The following is a 19,254-nucleotide window of genomic DNA, read 5'->3' as shown; positions in this document are numbered from 1 at the left end:
TTCCCATTTTAAGTAGTAAACATAGCCTGCAACCCCCTGCCTTTAGTCCTGTTTCTGCATTTCTCTTTTTCAGCCCTCACTCTTTTTTCATCTCTGCTGTTTCCCCCTGTGTCTTCGGACAAAACAAGCGAAAGGTAGGTGGAAGGTTTTAATAGCCTAACCAACCAAGAAGTAAACTTTAGAGAAGTTAAATTTGTTTGATCATTAACAGATGTTGGCATTTTTGTTTTATTCAGAAGATGTGGTCTTGAGTGAAGTATTTTTCACTTCTATTTAGTAGTTCTTCAGTACTCCTTTGCCTGCAAAAATCTGAGGGTAAGAAATTCCCCCCTCCCCCCTTTTGGCTATTCATGTTTTCCACTATCAGTAAAAATTTAAAAACAAATCAGCCTCTCACATAAAAGAAAACACCTGTTTGGCATGGAGAAATTGGCCAGGGAAGTCTTTTTCCTGACAGGCCAAAAGCGACCATCACAGGGCCCCTTATAAAAAAAAAAAAAAAAGTCATTTTTTTTCTTTATTTCATGTGAGCATTGGCAGAAACTCTGACAAGCAGTTCTTCATATTTTATTATGTTCTTGTCTGCAGAATCTCTGTCAGGCAAAAACCTTGTCAGCGGAAAACCTGTCGTAGGATCAGAGGAGACAAAAACAGGTGTCACATAGGCAGTCAAAACTGAAGGAAAAAAGAGATTAGGCTAAAGAGAGAAAGGCAGACAATTACATTAATGCCATTGCTTTTATCTTATAGATGTGTGTTATTATCTCGGGGTGCTGAGTGCGCAATTGCCTCAAAGAAAAGTAGACAGGAGACAAGGGGAAACTTGATAGTTATTAGCTGAAGAGGCAGTGTGTCAAAGCTGGATGGGGTTCAAAGTTTTGCAAAGGAAAAAAACTGCAGGCAGCCAGCAACGGCTGTGTGGTTCTGCTTTCGGCTACATGAACCTAGTAGCAATCTAACATTTCGACTTGGAAACAGATCACAGAGAGAAAAATTAATGAAAGATCTCATTTGGAGGTTTTGGGGGTAGCATTTATCCTATAGACCATGCCACTGAATCATAATAGTTTCTCTCGTAAAATCTTGCCTCAACGTGAGACACGAAGACAGGCATTTGTCAGTTCAGCTGTGTTGTTTGGATATGTTTAAAACACCTATTATCAACACACTTTTAATTAAAAAAAGCTATTAAGAAACCCTTTTACTAAGTGTGAACATCTGTACGTGCAAGCTGTAAATTAGGAGATCACATATGTGTGCCTCAGTCAGAGACTAAATGAACTTGGCAAGTGTTTTATATTACTGGTTTTTAAGTATAGTAAAATATCTACAGGAACAATTGCTACATTTTAAAATTGGGATTTTTTTTTTTATTGTGCCTGTTGGACCTGATTAATAGAACTTGCCTTCTAATCAGAAATTAGGGTAATTACCATTATCAAATTGGGTAACCAGGATTCACAGAGCTAACCAGTATCTTCCCCCTCTGTTTACATCATTTCAGGAGACTTCTTTTCTCAAAGTTTTGAGCTTTATGAAATATTTGTGATGGTATATAATAGTTTCATTTTGGAAGTGGCTTAAACTCTGAGAGCCGTTTAGCCTTGTTGATAGCTTTTAGGTGTCAAAAGAACCGACTAGTAGAGAACGGGATGGTAACTTTAAGGCTTTCCTCTCTGCTCAATTGTACATTGATCATATTAATGGAAAAATCGGCAAGCATTGCTTTAGTCCCTAACATTTTCTGATCATGCATTTAAAATTTGGTTAGTTTAGACTTTTCCTGAGACTGCCTTCTGAGCCCTTTTTTTATGAGCAGATCTTTATATAGAGGTCTTTTATCCCACCAGTCATAGATGCAAAGCAGTTTGATACTTGATATATGCCTTAAGCCAATCCAGCAATACAGAAGAAAACACGCATCAGTGTCAAAAGTATGTGTGATAGCCCAGAGTTTTAAGGGATTACAGTGGGAGAAAAAAGATTGATTATAGATTTAGAATGAGATTTCAGGCTGACTTACTGGGAGAGGGAAGGAAAAATACTTGTGACACAAAGGTGACGTTCATTAAAAAAAAAAAAAAAAGACCGAATATAATCATTTCTTTCTTTTAGGTATTTTTCCTACCAGCTGCTGGCTTTTTGTATCACTGCTCTCTCTCTCTCAGTTTTGAAATACTTCTTCACTACATGTGAAAGAGTTTAAAGCACATGTTCTATCAAAAATAAATATGCCTTGCATTTATAATGTCTCCATAGTGAAATTCTGATACAGATATATGCTACTTAAAGAAAATTAAGTCTTTAAAGTTAATAAATTGGGAGTAGGGTGATTATTCTCTTGCAGAAGAATTCATTTTCTGTTTGTTGAATGAAGGACGCACATGTTCCGTTCAAGTAGCAAATTTCAATTGTTACTTTTAAAGGGGGTATATTTTGTAGTCAGTGTGCATTTAATTCATTGATCTGTGAATTATATAAAGCAAGGTTTGTGTAGTCAACTTTCAGCTCACCTTGGTGACTAGAGATTGGATAGAACAGCAGCAGGAATAATAATAATCCCCAAACCTGGTTTCAGCAAGTAGATTCGGTTAGTCAGTCTCTTCTTAGACTTACAGTCAAGTTTGCAGATTGCATTTGCTCTTTCCCCTTACCACCTTCTGATGGAGATGCATATGAGGAGAGACATGCCCCCAAAAGTGGGCCATGGAAGGAAAAGGAAGGAGGAAGAGAAGCAAAACCAAGGATCTGTTTAATCTCCTTGCCAGGAGAGTGAGCTTCTGAATAACCCAGTGTTGACAGTCTACTTTTACGTGTGCCTCCGTCAGACTTTAATGATTTCCAAAGTCTGTTGTGAGGACTTTATTATGCATAAGGCCACAGGGGGGAAATGCCAGTCAGTTTGAAATATTACCTAGATAGTCTCAAGTGGAGCTCAAATTCTACCCTGGACTAATTGTCGGTGTGTGTGTGCATATCCATACACACTCAAAGCTGCATGTCAGCCAGGGAACAATTAAAATCCGTGAGACAGTGGGAGCTCATTGGAGCTCCTTCTGTCCCCCTTTGCTCCCTACAGTGTAGGATCACATTCCTAACGGACCATAAGAGTATTCATATAGCTATCCCTCATGTATTAAGGCACAAGAAAAAAATCGGGCATCATTCACATAAGGCATATAAGATATAGTCACATAATCAGGGTTTTTGGAGGCTTGGCAGAGGTGTTGTTGTTGTTGTTTTTTGTTTTTTGTTTTTTTTTGACTTAAAAACACTGACACACTATTTGTTCAAGAAGAAAAATAAGCCCTTCACACAGAAGGGCTGACAGATTTTATCACCAGGCTTGGGGATCAACTCTTTCAGCTACGTATCATTCCTTTTCTTCTTTCCTTAAAAAAAAAATTCTAAAAGCAAGCCGTCTCTCTCTTTGGTATTAAATATCCTAATTAATTCAGCCTTGACAGTTCCAGTTAGAAAGTTATGACTTAAATGGAACATGAGTTATTTTATACTTAATTTGCTCCCAGTTACACAGTTCTCTCCCCCCAAAAGTATTGAATACAATGTGCAGATCTAAATATTACTTCAAGTCGTAAGGACTTTTTCTCTCAGTAACAATCATGGTCCACCTTCCTGATCGATCACCTGATTCACTAAAAAGTTTTTAATATGTCATCATTGCCATTTATTAATGTTCTCCCCCAGTGCTACGGCTTTTATTGGGAACTGGCTTACAACCTATGGGTGGGTTAAGACATTGCCCTGTGCCTTGATGCTCTTGGCCTAGTAAGAGAGCTGAGTCTTATAATGGGAAAGGATTGATGTTTTAATGCTTCCAAAGGGCCCCTTTACGATGAAATTCTAAATATGTAAAATCCCATTAAACCTGTAGAAGTTCATGGGCTAGCTACCTTGAAATGACATATCATTATATTGGGTATAGTGTGCATATTATAAAGTATTGTATAATTGGAAATTATTGGTCATATTAGCAAGAATGAAGAGCCACCCACCCTTATAAATTCAGAGGTTATGGTCTGGGTACTTGAAGTAGGAAAGGGAACAATATTCTGATTATAAGTAATCAAACCTTAAAAATCTGCCCCCAGAAATTGCCCTAATAAAATTCTGTCACTAACAACTGTTTTTATTCGACTCTTCAAGTGATCGTGGAAAGAATTCCATAAAACAACATTTAAAGACACATTGAAATGTTAACCTCTTAGAAATTAAAATAGTATTCTAGGACTCACAGCTCCTAAAAGCTGACCACTTGATGCTCTTATAATTCGGAATCCTAAGGGGAGTTGGCGCAAGAGACTGTAGTTCTCGAAACAATTCGCTTCGCAATTTAAGGCTCACTTGGCTTTCTCCCAAAATGAAAGCATAAGGCTTCTTTAATTTTTTTTTTATTTCTAAAATTGCTTCAAATTAGCATTTAAAAATTTAAAAATATCCAGGACAGGACTAGAAATGAGTGAAATAAAAAGCTTCCTTTTAGACCGTTTTCATACAAATTTTTAATTGTTTTACTCTGCGAAGTAGGTGGCTTTGAAAAATCGTTCCATTTGGCTCACTTTTTCTTTTATTGAATGGCTATAAGCTTCACACCGCCATGCCTGAACAACTGTTCGCTGGAATCCACTGGACATCAGGGCCTGAAGTATTTGAGCGTATTCCTGTGAAAACCACCTAAGTCACTTGAATTTGGCTTTTAAAGAAAGTTATGTTTAAAAAAAAGTTGTGGAAAACTAAGAACTATAAACTATCACTGAGAGCCAATTTTCTAGGATCGGTGAAAAGCACTTTTATACTCCTACATTAAGAAAAAAATGTATCTGAATATGGTCTTATTTCTGTGACCTTCACAGAAAATATTGGAAGTGAAGTCTGTAGAATTACAGGTTTACATTTATTTTAATTTATTTGAAGGTTTGGGGAGTAATTCCTGTTATTAAAAATCGAAATAAAAAAATAGTTATTCACATTTCATTTAATAGATGCAAGTTCTTTTATAACCACCCCTCACACACTGCCGGTACTATTTTATACATTTGAAAACTGAATTTTATAAAGGACATTACTTTGTTCTTTAAGTTAGCAACGTAGTTAAAAGTCTATATTACTTCATATTTATTCCATATCTTGCATTACATTTTATACTTATTTTACATTTACGTTACACACTTACATTAATGAAGCACAGAAATTCCGGCTGTTGTCCTTATGGTGATTCTGTTCCTGACAGAAATGAGTTTTCTTCATACTGACTTTTTTGGGTCTTGTGGCTTAGCCACCACTTTCCTTTGAAAAACTATAGATCCTATCAAAGTGTTTACTGAAATTATATCCAGGCTTCAATTTCTCCTTTGTTTTATAGCCTAAAAATTACCAGTTTAAACTTCTGTTTCTGGCAATAAAGAAATCCAGGTAAATTATGTTCCCTCAGTAACCTAATTCACAGTTTAAGAAGCTCTTATTGTATGATTTTTTTTCTTTTTCTAACTAGTATCCATATTGTACAGTTAAACCCTTTTCTTTTTCCCAAGAAAATTCTGCATACTAAAAAAGAGGTTAATTTGTCTGTTTGCTTTTTTGCTTTTCCTCCAGACCTTTTACTAAAGAAAAATAATTTTTTCTTTGTAGATGCTCTTCTTACCTTATTGTGTTGACTGTTCTCTGACCCCTTTCAAAAGTCTATACGCTTGTCCCTTGGTATCCAAGGGATTTGGTTCCAGGACCCGCACGGATATCAAAATCCATGGATGCTCAAGTCTCTTATATAAAAACGCTGTAGCATTTGCATATAACCTATGCATATCCTCCCAAATCCACCATATACGTTCATCATCTCTGGATTACTTATAATACCTAATACAATGTAAATGCTATGTAAGTAGTTGTAGGACATGGCAAATTCAAGTTTTGCTTTTTTGGAACTTTATGGAATTTTTTGTTGGTGAATATTTTCCATCCACGGTTGGTTGAGTCCATGGATCAGTACCCGTGGATATGGAGGAGGACTGGCTCTACTATACCTTTTCCTATAGCTAGGAGACCATAGATCTAGCACATGGATCACAAACTTAGTGATCTGAACTATGATTCTCATAATGTCTGTTCATTATGATGTGGTCTCTGCACGCTGGTATTAAGCTTGTTTTCTTTAATACCACTAGATCTCATACTGCTTTTACCTAGAAATCCATTGGATGCCCCCAAATAATGCTTGAAGTGGTAGGAAAGGGAATAAATTATGCAACTTTAGTTAATTTCTGCTCAGGTAGCAGCCCCATCTCACTTCCCAAACTGCTGTAATTACCTACCCCCACTGTTGTCTAGAGTGTAAAGAGCAGAGGGGAGGGCTGAGAATGAGACGTGAGTGAAATTAAGAATTGGGTGGCACAGTGGAATCGAATCCTATCTTTGCACACTAGCTGTGTCCATCCACTCAACAATATGAGTGCTGAACACCCTTGATTGATTATGTTTCAGATATGGTTGCTGAAGCTCTTCTGATAAAATAGGCACAGAAGCGACCCAGTAAATGGGCAACATGTAGTTGGTATGTGCATGATTGGCTCACTTTAAGTGCTATCATTGTTGAGACAGTTTGCTCTTAGATGAGGGGACCTCTCCAAGTTTATAGAAAAGGAAAACAGAACTTGTATGGAAGCTGGAAGAAAACGGTAGTTAAAAAGGTAAAGAAAGAAAGAGGAAAGGCCCTTAATGAACAGCATTGAAAAATTGAAAAATGTAGCTCAGCAGTTGGAACCCTGCTTGTCTCTCCAGCCTCATCATGTGCTACTCTCCCTTGTTCACGTCCTAGCAGAAATGGCTTTGCCTGGAACACTCCATCCCTAGCCCTGTTTAAATTATGTTCTCATGTCACATACCCAGTTTGTAATACTGTGTGTTAATGTGTATTTTTTTAAAGTCTGCTTTCCTCACTAGTTTTGTTAGAAAGGCAGTGGGCAGCTCACTTTTGTTGGAACAGAGAGCCATGTTAGAGGGTTATTAGGCTGGAAAGTAGTAAATCAGTCTTTCCAAGGTCTTCTGACCCAGGTTAAGAATTTGGGGGCTGGGAGGGTAGGGCTGGAGCATTACTGGAAACTTTTGAGCAGAAAAGAGACATACTCTAAGCAGCCTTTTGAGAATACTGACTTGAGAACTGACTCTGTTCTTTCTGTATTACACCAGAGAGAGCAGAGGCAGACCACACCACACCAGACCAGCCAGGAGTCGCTTGCAGTAGTGGGCTTAGGAGGGTCTAAAAGCCTCTACTGAAGTGGTAGAAGTTAGGCCAGAGAGGAGGGTTAGATCCAGGGTAACTGCAGTGGAGACATTTACGGGGACTGGGTAGTCAGAGATAATTTTGAGTGTTCATGCTGTATAAAGTTCAGTGAGAAAAACAACAACAAGATAGAAATTTGTAACTAGTGTGTGACCCTTAACTACATAAAATTAGGGACTGAAGAAAAGTAGATGCAGCTACATCAACACGTAGACAATAGTGCCTTTGGTTGGTGGGATTATGTATGACTGTCTTCCATTTGTTTTTCTTTTTCTCAAATTTATATTTTTTCAATGAGCACCTATGAGATATTCAGTCCAAAAAAATCACAACAAAAAAGATTTGATTTCAAGCATTTTGGCCTAGTTTCTTGGGTTTACCTTTCACAGCAGTAGGGGTCACAAGTACATGTTTGGAGTTGAGGGCACAGAGTTTGGGTAGAGCTCAACTTACAGGTTAGGGATGGCCGGTGTAGTATAGGAGTAGTTGGATTCCTAGAGGCAGATGATCACAGGTGGGCAGCTGGAGAGGCAGCTCCTCTGGAATCCTGATGGGTCCCCTGCATCTCAGTTGATTTCCCATCCAAATCCTCCAAACTTGAAAATCTCAGTCATCCTGTAACCCTGACTCATCTTCACTCCAAGCATCTATTTTCTTCCCCGTACTTGTTAGCTTGGTCTTGATTCTTTGTTCTCCTTTTCTTTCTCCTTGTACTAAGGTAGCGGTCTTCAATTCTTTTGGTCTGCCCCCAAAAGAATTTTGAAAACAAAGTTCCATCCTAACATTTCCATATGCTGAGTAACTTGCCAAGGTCATGCAGCAAGTTGGTGGCAGGGCTAGCATTTGAACCCTTGGAGTCTAGCCCTAGAAACTCTGTCCTTAATCTGAGGATAACAAGCACTCTTGAAACACTGGGAACTTCAAATCATTGTTCTAAGTCATTATTTTTTCTCTTAACTCTTGTTTCCAGTTCACTGTCCCCAAATAACATTACCACAAATGAAATCATATGTTCACTGCAAAGTCTTTTATCATTCATGTCTGCAAGGAAAATTAAGAAAATAAGATAATATATCCATAAATGGAAATTTTATTGTTTAATTTTATCAAGAGGAATAAGATCAAAGCAATATAAATATTACATATTTTCATAATTTATTAAACATAAAGTAGATTTTTGTCAGAAATGCATCTGTCAATAAAATGGATAGGGCAATAAATTTTTTTCTTCCTAGATTAGTTCATGTATCAATAAATGAATAGTACTCATTGTAAGAAAGAGGAAAGGTACACTATCGGTTCCTTCCCCATTTTTGCAGATCTAAGTGCTCAGACACCTGTTCACATGAATACGTGGGACTAGGAACTTTGTCACATTGTCATTCGGTTCTTAGAAATCATTTCAGATTATGTGCCAACAATTACACAGTGATCAGTTAGTTTCTCTTTGTTTCATCCACCTTATTACCCAGATGTTGTTAGAGTCATTTACTTTCTCAATTTCTGGAGAAAGACATTAACAAGACATAGCAAATGCCAATTTATAAACTTAGCTGTTAGTCTTTCACTTAGAGGCATATCATTTATTCTTGTATACACCAAAAAGACTGAGAAAATTAAAATACTGTGTTAGTTATTCAGATGACTTCTGCAATATATCTTTTTTTTAAGGTGATAACTTTTATTACTGCATGTTTAGCTTTCTTAATTGATGAAAATTTCCACCAGTGCTCATGGCCAAATCAGGCTGAATTATCATTGGGAAAAGAAATGAACTCACATTTCAATACAAATGAATGTATTAATATGCATTTTGAGAAAAGTTGTAAATAATAAATTATGAACTGCAATTCATAGGATAGTTTGCTAAAACAGTCTAGAATAAAATGTGGAGCTAATAAAATTAATAAGTGTACAATAGAAATGCTATTTCGCATTACTTAATTAGTAATGATGCACTATAATGTATAACTTAAGATTTTTATGAAATGACGAGTATGTTAAAAGTCAGGGTATTACTTTAATAATGATTGTGTGTATCACAATCTGGTGTTGGACTTTAGGAACAAAGTAGATAAGAGCCATATTTTATAAAAACATGGTCAAACTTTTAATGTGTTTAATGAAAGAAGTTATATACTGCTAAAAATTAAGTGCTTTGGCATTTAGGTCATAATTTAATTTTATTTCTATTAACAGGATGTAGACATATTCAAAACTTTATAAGATGAAAATGATTAATCATAACAAATATTTTGATAGTATTTGATTAAATGGGTAGTAACTGCCTTATTAAGTGATAAACATTGTTTCTGAATTTCTGTAAAATTCCTATCCACAGGTTTTATTCAGTGCATCTTCCAAATTTCATAGGTCTGGGAAAATATTCAAACTGATTTTAAAAGAGTGGGCATCACATGTGCTCGGGGGCTTTTTTTCCCAGGTGATGACACCTCCTGGGGATGAGTGTCAGGAATAATTGAAAAGAATGGAGGGAAAAGCCATTTTCAGCATTAGACACTTTTGCTTTGCGCTCACAGGATACTTCCTAAAAAGTGATACCTTATTAAATAGGAATGCAAGAGGTGAGTGCATGACTGTTGCCCATTTTACATAATGTCTGAATTCTGAATGCTCCAGCATAGACCCGAATATCAGGTTCTAGCTACCCTTTACTTGTATATGCATAACCAGGGGAAGAGGGCCCTTTTCCAGGTTCTTGGTGTTTTTATTAATCCTTAAACAAGGCTTCACAAAGCGATTCAAACTGGCCACTATTTTGACCCCCCAGGAGGCCTTTACACCCTGCGCCAGTGCACTGTATAAGTCAAGTCAGAGTTATGCCTTTATTTGGTAAAGGAAAGAAGGGTATAGTTTTCACAGGAGAATTGGGGATGGATAATCTGCATGAACAGGCGGGCCTGTTCTCAGGGGGATCAATTTTAGGAAAGAGTAAATATGGGATTACAGGATCTGGAAATTGAGTCCCCATGTCTGCGTATCTCTGAAAGGCCGGTGCATACCCCAGGTTTAGGCAGATCATCATTTGAAGTCCACTGAGTCAGGGCATCTCCCAGTGGAGTATTGCAAACATTTCCTACCCTGTTCACTTAACTCGTAAGTTATCCTGCCCTCTAACTCACCTCTGTGGTTTTCAGTGGCATGTATTGTAGGCGTGTATGTCAGCATCACCTGTGGTAATTTTTCACCCGAACCATGACCATCTCCCTCTCGACCCTTCTTCCTTAGGGGTTGTGGCTCTGTGGCCACGTGTCCCCAGCTGACACCTATTGCTTTACATAAACTTCTGGACTCTCGTCAGAGTTTTACATCTAAAATTATAAGTCATTTTCACCTTATAAAATGTTTAATATTTTCCAAATCCTATTAATCAGAAATAAAATTATATTATAACCTTTCCACAGGTTTTGGCCTGCAGTGTTAAGGTTTCTTACAGACTGCCCATCTGACTTTTCCGTATTTATCTTCAACTCTTTTGCTGCAAGCCTGACACATTCTTTGGATATTCAGTTCTCTTACACACACCTCATTAGTGCAGTGGTTCTCAAAGTATTGTCCCTGGCCAGCAGCGTCAGTGTCTTGTGGAGACTTGTTAGAAATGCCAATTCTTGGCCCCCACCCCGACCCAGTGAATCAGAAACTCCAGGGGAAGGTGGCCCAGCCATCTGACCTGTGTTTTAACAAGGCCTTCATCTGATTTTGAGACACATAATGTTTGAGAACCCCTGCCTTAGTTCCGTCTACCTGGACTGTCGTCCTCCTTTCTCGCTTGCTGATGACTTACAAGAGTATTCCTTCCCGGCAGAGTGGCCCTCTCTTCTGTGTCCTACAGTACTTTATCACATCTCTTTTACAGCAAAGATGACTTTTGCATCTGCATGCGGTACCTGCCTTGGTGATAAGTTGTTAAGTGCCAGTGAATAAACGCATGTATGCATGAATGAAGGAGAAGAGCATTTTAGGAGGAATGGTGTTCAACCAGGTCAGCGGCTATGGCGAGATCATGGAGAAGAATGAAGGGAAAAGCGATGGGGTTTTGTAATAAGGCAGGTGTTGGTGACCTGTGAAATGCTTGCTTCAGCAGAGTGATGGGCAGGAAGCCCAGATTGTTGGGAGTTAGGGACTTCCAACTTGATGAAGACTTGCACGTTTCCAGAGTTGCTTATTGACTGTTTATCTGAACGTGTGGTAGAAAAAGAAGTTCTTGGGAGAAATAACTAAGTGACCTTAGGCCAGTTACTGACCCTCACGGAACCTGTGATCTCCGAATAGGCAGTAATAGTAATACCTTGTGTTTTAAGTTTTTTTAAAGGATTAAACGAGATTATTGTAACCCTTTAGAATGATGCCTAATATTTAGTTAGTACTTAAATGGTCATTTCCTTTATTCCCCTTCCCCATACAACAATAATTTTTATTTATTAATGTTGTTGACGGCATCCATCACCCTTTGCAAATTTGTATGAGATATGAATTGTTCAGGATACCCTCATTCCAGTCACTGGAGAAATTGTGAATTGCATTTAGCCTGGAACTAACATACCTTGTTGGACCACTGACAGCTCCTTTGAAATACATGTTATCTAGCTGGAAGGACACCCCAGAAAGGTAGTTGTCTTAGTTAAGTCTCTTTTAGATACAAATTACAGAATCCTACCTCAAGCAGACAGAGAGAGAGAGAAGGGGAGAGAGAGCTTTTGTTGTCTCGTGTAACTGAAAATTCTGGGAGGGTCCCACCCTCAGGCACTGCCATATCTGTATCTTCTGGATCAAACAACACTGTCTGTCCTTAGTCTTTCTCAGACCATCCTGTGGCTCAGCTGTCCTCCATGTGACTCTCATTCCCAAGCATATTTGCCAGCTACAAATTTCAAGAAGAGGGAAGAACTCCCTAGTATTTCTAACTGAAAGCCTGGATTCAGTATCACTCTTTAGACTTAGGTCACTTGCCCATTCTTTTCTGCTTTTTTTTTTTTTTTTTTTTTTTTTTTTGCGGTACGTGGGCCTCTCACTGTTGTGGCCTCTCCCGCTGCGGAGCACAAGCTCCGGATGCGCAGGCTCAGCGGCCATGGCTCACAGGCCCAGCCACTCCGCGGCATATGGGATCTTCCCGGACCGGGGCACGAACCCGTGTCCCCTGCATCGGCAGGCAGACTCTCAACCACTGCGCCACCAGGGAAGCCCCACTTGCCCATTCTTAAACTGGTTGTTTTGGCCAAGGAACTGGGAGGTACTGGTTTTCCAGGCCTGGCTTCAGGAATATTCTGTTCTATGAAATAAATGGTACTGAGTGTAGGAGAAAAGGGGTTCCCTGAAGGGAAATCCAGTTTCTGTTCCCAGAATGAAGGGGAGGCACGGCAGGCGAAACAATTGATATCATATTATTGTACAGACAAGTGCTTTTCAAATTGTGCTTCTGGGAACTCTAGGGGTCCCACTGAGATGCTTACACAGGAGGAAGGGAAGAAGAGAGTAATGCGTGGTGGGAAGTTGTCAAATTCATGCTCACTCGAGCTTTATTAAGAGTAGCTTCACTTTCATATATTTTTATACCCAATTTCTGGCTAAGATTTCATTTGAAAGTGGAATTTTGGCAATACCATTGAAATAGGACAATTTTAGCAGATGGTTAGGTCCATAGCTCATAAAGGTAGATGACCATCATTTTCCCACTCCATCCTGCTGAACAAGTTCTTGCCCTACCTTTCCTTCGTTCCCATTGGCCCAACTCATATTACTAACCCACCTGAGATCCAGACTTGAATCCGCCAGTCAGACATAGGAAGAGCATGACATTAGGCAGAAGTCCAGTTCTCAGTTTACTGTTATTATGACAGTTTAAAAATTGTTACTTAACCCTTTGCCGACCAAGGAGACGTCCCCTCCCAAAGCTGTTGTCAACTTGGTGACGCAGTACAATCCAGCAGTTATAAAGCAGAAAATTTGATTCATTCAAGAAATTTGACCGAGCATAATCTTTGATGATATGTTTATGCTGAAATTTGCAGTTGACATCTGCAAGCTGAGCAGTTTAATTTTTCAAGCCTTCCTCTGTGGCTCATCTCCTAGGTAACTGCTGCTTAAATCACACCCGTGGGACTTTTTCCTTATCAACTATTGACTTTCTTTAACTATTTGGCCCGCCCCTTCATTTTCCATATCAGAGCCCAAAATGTAGCTATTTGTGTAAATAAAGTTTTATTGGAACATAGACATGCCCATTAGTTTAATTTAAGTCTGCTCTGTTTTCCCTCTATAGTAGCAGAGGTGAGTAGCTGTGAAACACGGAGCATGGCCCATAAACCTAAAATGTTTACAGTCCAGACCTTTACAGAAAAAGTTGTTGACCTCCACTGTATATTTATGTGGCCTATTTATTTATGTGTCTTCCTACTTCTTGACATGTAGCATGCTAAAGAATCAGTAATGTCCTTTTAATACTCTCACTCTCTGACGGTCTCACAAGCATATATAGGGAAATACTTTTGCTTTTACCTGTTCCACCTGTGCTCTTTCAATTCTCTGAACAACTTCTCTTTGTTTCTGTGCCCTCAACAGTTTAGTCCTCTTCATCTTCTAAAACTTCCAGCCCTTTTTAAGGAGTGAGAGGGAGAGGGGTGACAGCTTTCCGCCTGGCCCTAGGACACACTGGTGCACACACCTGCATATACTTAATGCATAGATACAAGGTGCCGAACACATGGACAAAAATCAGGTTTGGTGTCATTTTATTTCCCCTCTACTCATCCCTCCCAGTTTCATATTTGTTGTGCTCACAGCAGTATAATTTTGTGAAGAAGTGCTTGATATGGGCCAGAAAGGTTGATAAAGGGAAACGGAAGAGGAGATTTCCCTCGACCTGCATGCTGGATTTTTGTAAGCAGAGCAGCAACTCGTCAGAAGGCTGAGTAGTTAAGCTGTACTTGAAGAAAAACAGGGATAATAATACCTCTTTCCTGCATTTTTGCTGTCTAAATGCCCTGTGGAGTGAGAGAAGACTTCAGTCCCTGCGCTTGTGAATCCCTTATCTTTCCCAAACGTTAAATTAATTTTTAAAGCTATTTATTCAAAGTTGACTTAACCACTAGAATAGGAAAGATCAGACAAATCAGCTGCAAGAAATGAAGTACGAGGAAACCCGAACTCTTTGACAAAGTATTCCTGGGAGTAAATGTGTTGAATGAAGCCAGCGGGTAAATGATAAGGGCCTTTTACACTGTGGATGTAAGAAGGCAATTTATCAAGAGTACATGAACTCTCCAGTGACCACAAGGCAGGAGGAAACGAGAGTGGAGGAGGAGCCCTAAAAAAATACGCTTGAAATACTAAAAAGTGTGAGCGTGTGCTCGCGTGCACTTTTAAATACGCACATTAATATGCAGAAATACCGGTGTATTAAAAGAGGAGCTGCTCAGAGTGTACACATACGGTAGCCTGTGCTGTTGGGGGAGAAGGTATTAAGAATGGTTTCGAGCTTGCAGAAACCTTGGGTGCTTGCAGGTAGAGTTAGGATTTGAGCCTGGTGGTGGTTGTCTGATACCCATTTGCCTGACTCGTGAGATTAGATGACCATCTTTCAGGCTCACGTGTTTATCTCTTTTAATCTTCAGAAGGTCATGTGTACAATTCTGATAGTTGAGCTAATGCTTTTGTGTTCTCTTCAGGAGTTCAAAGCGCCTCTCATTCGTTATCTCATTCATCTTTTCAGCAACTCTTTGAGCCCTGTAGGTGAGACAGCACTATCTTAGTGGGTCACTTTAGAGAAACTGAGGAAAAATGTGGTCACATTATCTGCCGTAGGGTTCCGGGTAACTCAGATAAGGATGGGGATGAGAATGTATGGCTTTATCTTGGCTTTCAGAGCTAGGGAGAAGAGATGTGATTTCTTAGATTTGAGGAGAAAAAAGCCTAATTGTTGAAATATTAGTTCCACTAAAAATATTTACTCTGAGAACGGTCATCCCCAGTATTCTGCGCTGAAATGACGCAGCTGAAATACACAGAAATTCTTGTACTTTGATTGTAGTCACTTTTTTTTCCAGTTTCATCTCATACTGAGCCCTTGTCAGAGCTGTTAATAAAATACCTAATTATGACTTGAATTCCTTTTCTTGTTTGTTTGTTTCTCCTGTATAACTTTTAGAGAACACTGAACTAACAGCTAAACAGCAAGAGGGGAATTTAGGAGAATTAAGTCTTGGGATAATTCCCCTTAGCTAATTCAGCTTTGAGGTAAATGACTAGTCCCCCAACCCAGAGGCCAGCTTTCCTTATTCCCTCTGAGTTAGTCCTTTTTCCCCTGTAAGTCTAAAGGACACCTTTCTTTTCCTCTTCAAACCATCCAGGTACCATAAGGGGTGAATCTTACTCAGAAAAACGATGCTGGTTGAGCCCGCTCTTGTGGCTGAGTTGGCAGTTGTGTGCGTGTTCCTTCTTTTGGTGCAGGGAGGGGAATACCGTGGTAACTTGGGTTGAGCCATAGTTCAATTAGCAAATTAATTAGTCAGGTTTTTAGCGCCAGCCACAGTCATTTAGAAACCTCCTCAGTGGCTCTCTTCCTGAAAGCCAAATGTATTTTGTATTTGCTGTCGTCTGCAATTTATAAACACACGGAATCCAAAAAAACAAACAAACAAAACCGGGAGGAGGTGGGAAGAGCACTATTTACATTGCACAGTCCTGCTGAGACATCTGTGATTATGATCCAGCTATTAGACGTGGAGCCCCCTGTAACTTCCGGTAACTCGTTTCTCCTTTCTTTGTCTCTGCCCTCTCCTTTTTATCTCTTTATTCCCACCTGCCCCTGGACCTCTGGCGGGACCACCGCAGCCTTGGATAAGCTCAGCACGCAGCACCTCTACCACCCCACCCAAGTGGAGATCGTGCAGTCCAACGTGGTGTTTGACATCAGCAGTCTGATGCTCTACGGGACGCAGGCGGTGCCTGTGAGGCTCAAGATCCTGCTGGACCGTCTCTTCAGCGTCCTGAAGCAGGAGGAGGTGCTGCACATCCTGCACGGCCTGGGCTGGACCCTGCGTGACTACGTCCGGGGGTACATCCTGCAGGTAGGGGGAGGACGTCAAGCCGGTGTCGGGGGCCAGCTGGAGAAGGGCTGGGGTAGGAGCCTTCGGCAAACCTGCCCTCCTTCCTGCCCCTCACAGGCCCGGGCATGCACACCCCATTCTGGTTAACGTGGTCCTTTAGGCAGGCTGCTCAGGGAATTGGAAGAAAGGAGCTGTGGGCCAGCAGGCCGGCATCCGGCCTCAGTGGTGAACGTTAGAAAGGAAATAGTGGCCTGTTGCCTAGGGTTGCTCTGTTTGCATTCTTTTGAATTCAACTCCCTCTCTCTACAACGTGGGCCTCCTGACTTCCCCAACAGGCTTTATCGAAGCCCTACTAAAAGGGAGGGTACGGAGGAGGGCGATGGGTGTGCGAAAATCTGAAATTGCACTTCATCTGGGTTTCGTAGGGCTGGTTCTCACGCTTACTTGGTAGGTTTGGTATTTTCTTGGTTGTCTCTTCTCTGTACCCTAACCATTTATTGCTTCTTCATCCAAGTCAAAGGAACAACTCTGTAAACTCCCTGCTTTTGTAATCAGTAAACCCTCACATTCCAAAACATGCAAACCTGGTTGTAGATTTGGCCTTCACAGCACCTGTTCCTCCAGCTTGAGCCCCTTCTGTGTGTCAGGGGCACTTCCGGTCTGGTAAGAGTCTTGAGACTTTTCCAAAGGGCCTGCAGCCTCCACTCCCCATGCCCCCAGCCTCCTTGCCTTTTCCATCATTTTTTGCCGTATGTCATGAGTCGTTTTGCATTGTGTACTTTGCCTCTGAAATGTTTTTATGGCCATCTGTCTTCCCACGACCCTTGAAGGGTAAATGTTTGAAAGCAGCATGTTGGGAGACCCCAGGATCCAAAAAGACTACACTGGACGATGAAGAAATACTCCCTCCTGCCAAAGGAGATCACAGTTGGAGAAGGTAGAATCTGAAGTGATGTTTTGAAATTTCTTCCGGGGGATAATACCAGGAGAATTGACCCATTCCAAAAAAAAACATTGGTTTTGGTTCTGCCAGCCTTGTTGATGGCCCGAACCACCCTGTGTTGTGTGTGAGGCTGCCAGCTTGGTATGTGATGAGTGGGGGAGAGGGCCTTGAGTCTCGCCCTGGCTTTAACCTGGCGTGAACACACACATGCTCCTGTCATTCTCCTGTGTGGTACCACCGAGTGTTAGCCAGGGCGAGCGGATGAGGGATGCTGAGTGGAAGTAGAGAAAGGGGGAAGGTAGGATCACCCGCCTGCTCCCGAGACTGCTTTAGTTAGCGTAATCATTTCGTAGTGAGACGTCAACTTGGAAGGCACAGGGCATTTGGCCCTCAGAAGATGAGATGGTGCTGATAACAGGAATAATTATATATTACGTTTTCAGTTTATACAAGACTTTCACAAGCATTCTCTCATTTGCCCCAGGTTGGGGACGTTTCAGTGGGGTGAGTGGAAAGTTAAGTCCTGGGTGATCAGGGGGTCCTGAGGCGGTCCAGGAGGAAGGGGCCAGGAAGAACAAAGCATGGAACCAGTCCCACAATCCCCGCTTAGGCCAATCTGGAGACACACACAGTGCCACGTCTTTCTACAGTTGTTTCCACACATGATTATTAATGTCCGCTTGGGATGGGTTCTACCCTGCAGGAAGGAACAAACCTCTTGCAGATTTCTGAATGGCACTGTCAGCTTGGCTAAGCACTCCTTCCTTTATAAACTGTAGGGTAGTATATGCCCCGACCTCGTCACATCTTTACTGCCTCCGGTGCAATGCTTCGTTCTGTCACCAATGCTGTATTTCAGGTCCACGTGTCTATTTTTGCCTGAGATAGCGGGACCATACACTTGATCTCTTACTGTTGAAACACAGAGATACGAGCATGACTGTGATGAATTGCCATCGTAACCACCCAGAGTTCCGTAGCATTCTGACGGCAGTAAATACAGAACCTGCTCGGTGTTCTGTGCTGTAGACCTGATGTTCTGCCTTGAACGGTGCCTGTTCTTTGTTTTACTTGAAATTATTACTTAGGTGTTCATTTTTTCTCAGCATTTCCACATAACTGTAAGACAGGCGTAGAAAATGTACTCCATATTTAGTTTTGTGTGAGGGCCTAGGATTTAAAGATACAAAATTACAAGAGAAATTAAATTTCAGAGGAAAATTCAACAAAACCACAAACTAATAGTCTCTTATTTTGGGGTGAAATACTGCCTAATAAAGAACACTGTCACTTATCGTGATGATTACTTAATTGCGAAAATTATAATTAATTTTCATTAATGTCTTAGAGATTCTGAGAAAGTCTCAAATTTAATATGATCTGTTTTCTCCACTCAGGGTCTGAAATTGACGTTTTGAGAAAGTCATAGACGATTTTTATATTCGAGGAACACTGGGTTTCGTTTCTGTCTTGTTTTATCGGTAGTACTGATGTCATATGGATTTTATTTAAATGATGCTTTTTGTCATTCAGCATTTATCATCTACTTGTTTCTTGTGAAACCAATTCTTGGTTTAGGAAAAAAGCAAGAGGTTGAAGGACACAATACTGTTATTTATGTAGTGAAAAAATGCTCATTTCATTACAAAACAATAAGTAAGAGCTGGACTATAGAAATAAACCTTTTTTTCTCTAAAGCAATGTTATTGGCCAGTACTTTTAAAATTATATATGGTAATGATAAGGTATGCTCAGATGACTCTGAATATAATTATATGTAACATTTTTGAGCAGGTAGACTATAAAATGTGCGTCCAGAGGTTGTGGAACCCTATAATGCACGATTAGTGTACAAGTCATTTTATCTGGCTAAAACTCAATTGTCTTGTAGCCCTCAAGGCATCAATTTTAGCATTATTGCTCTCAACAACAGTATATTGAATATTATG

The 19,254-nt window shown here is 40.2% G+C and overlaps 1 protein-coding gene across 2 annotated transcripts in view; it reads left to right on the top strand.

Annotated features, from left to right (window-relative positions):
- BNC2 (basonuclin zinc finger protein 2) overlaps nt 1-19,254 on the top strand; it is a gene marked incomplete at its 3' end in the record, with an annotated part of 414,623 nt that overhangs the window by 276,030 nt on the left and 119,339 nt on the right. For both annotated transcript variants that reach the window (XM_082656672.1, XM_082656673.1), the window contains one exon: nt 16,148-16,383. In XM_082656672.1, the coding sequence (XP_082512798.1) occupies nt 16,148-16,383 (236 nt within the window). The remainder of the gene's footprint in view (nt 1-16,147; nt 16,384-19,254) is intronic.

The sequence above is a fragment of the Grampus griseus genome (assembly GCF_964374135.1).
Source record: "Grampus griseus genome assembly, chromosome: 6".
In the NCBI taxonomy this organism is placed as follows: Eukaryota; Metazoa; Chordata; class Mammalia; order Artiodactyla; family Delphinidae; genus Grampus; species Grampus griseus.
The sequence above is the reverse complement of the archived record's forward strand: the minus strand, read 5'-3'. Positions and strand labels throughout refer to the sequence as shown.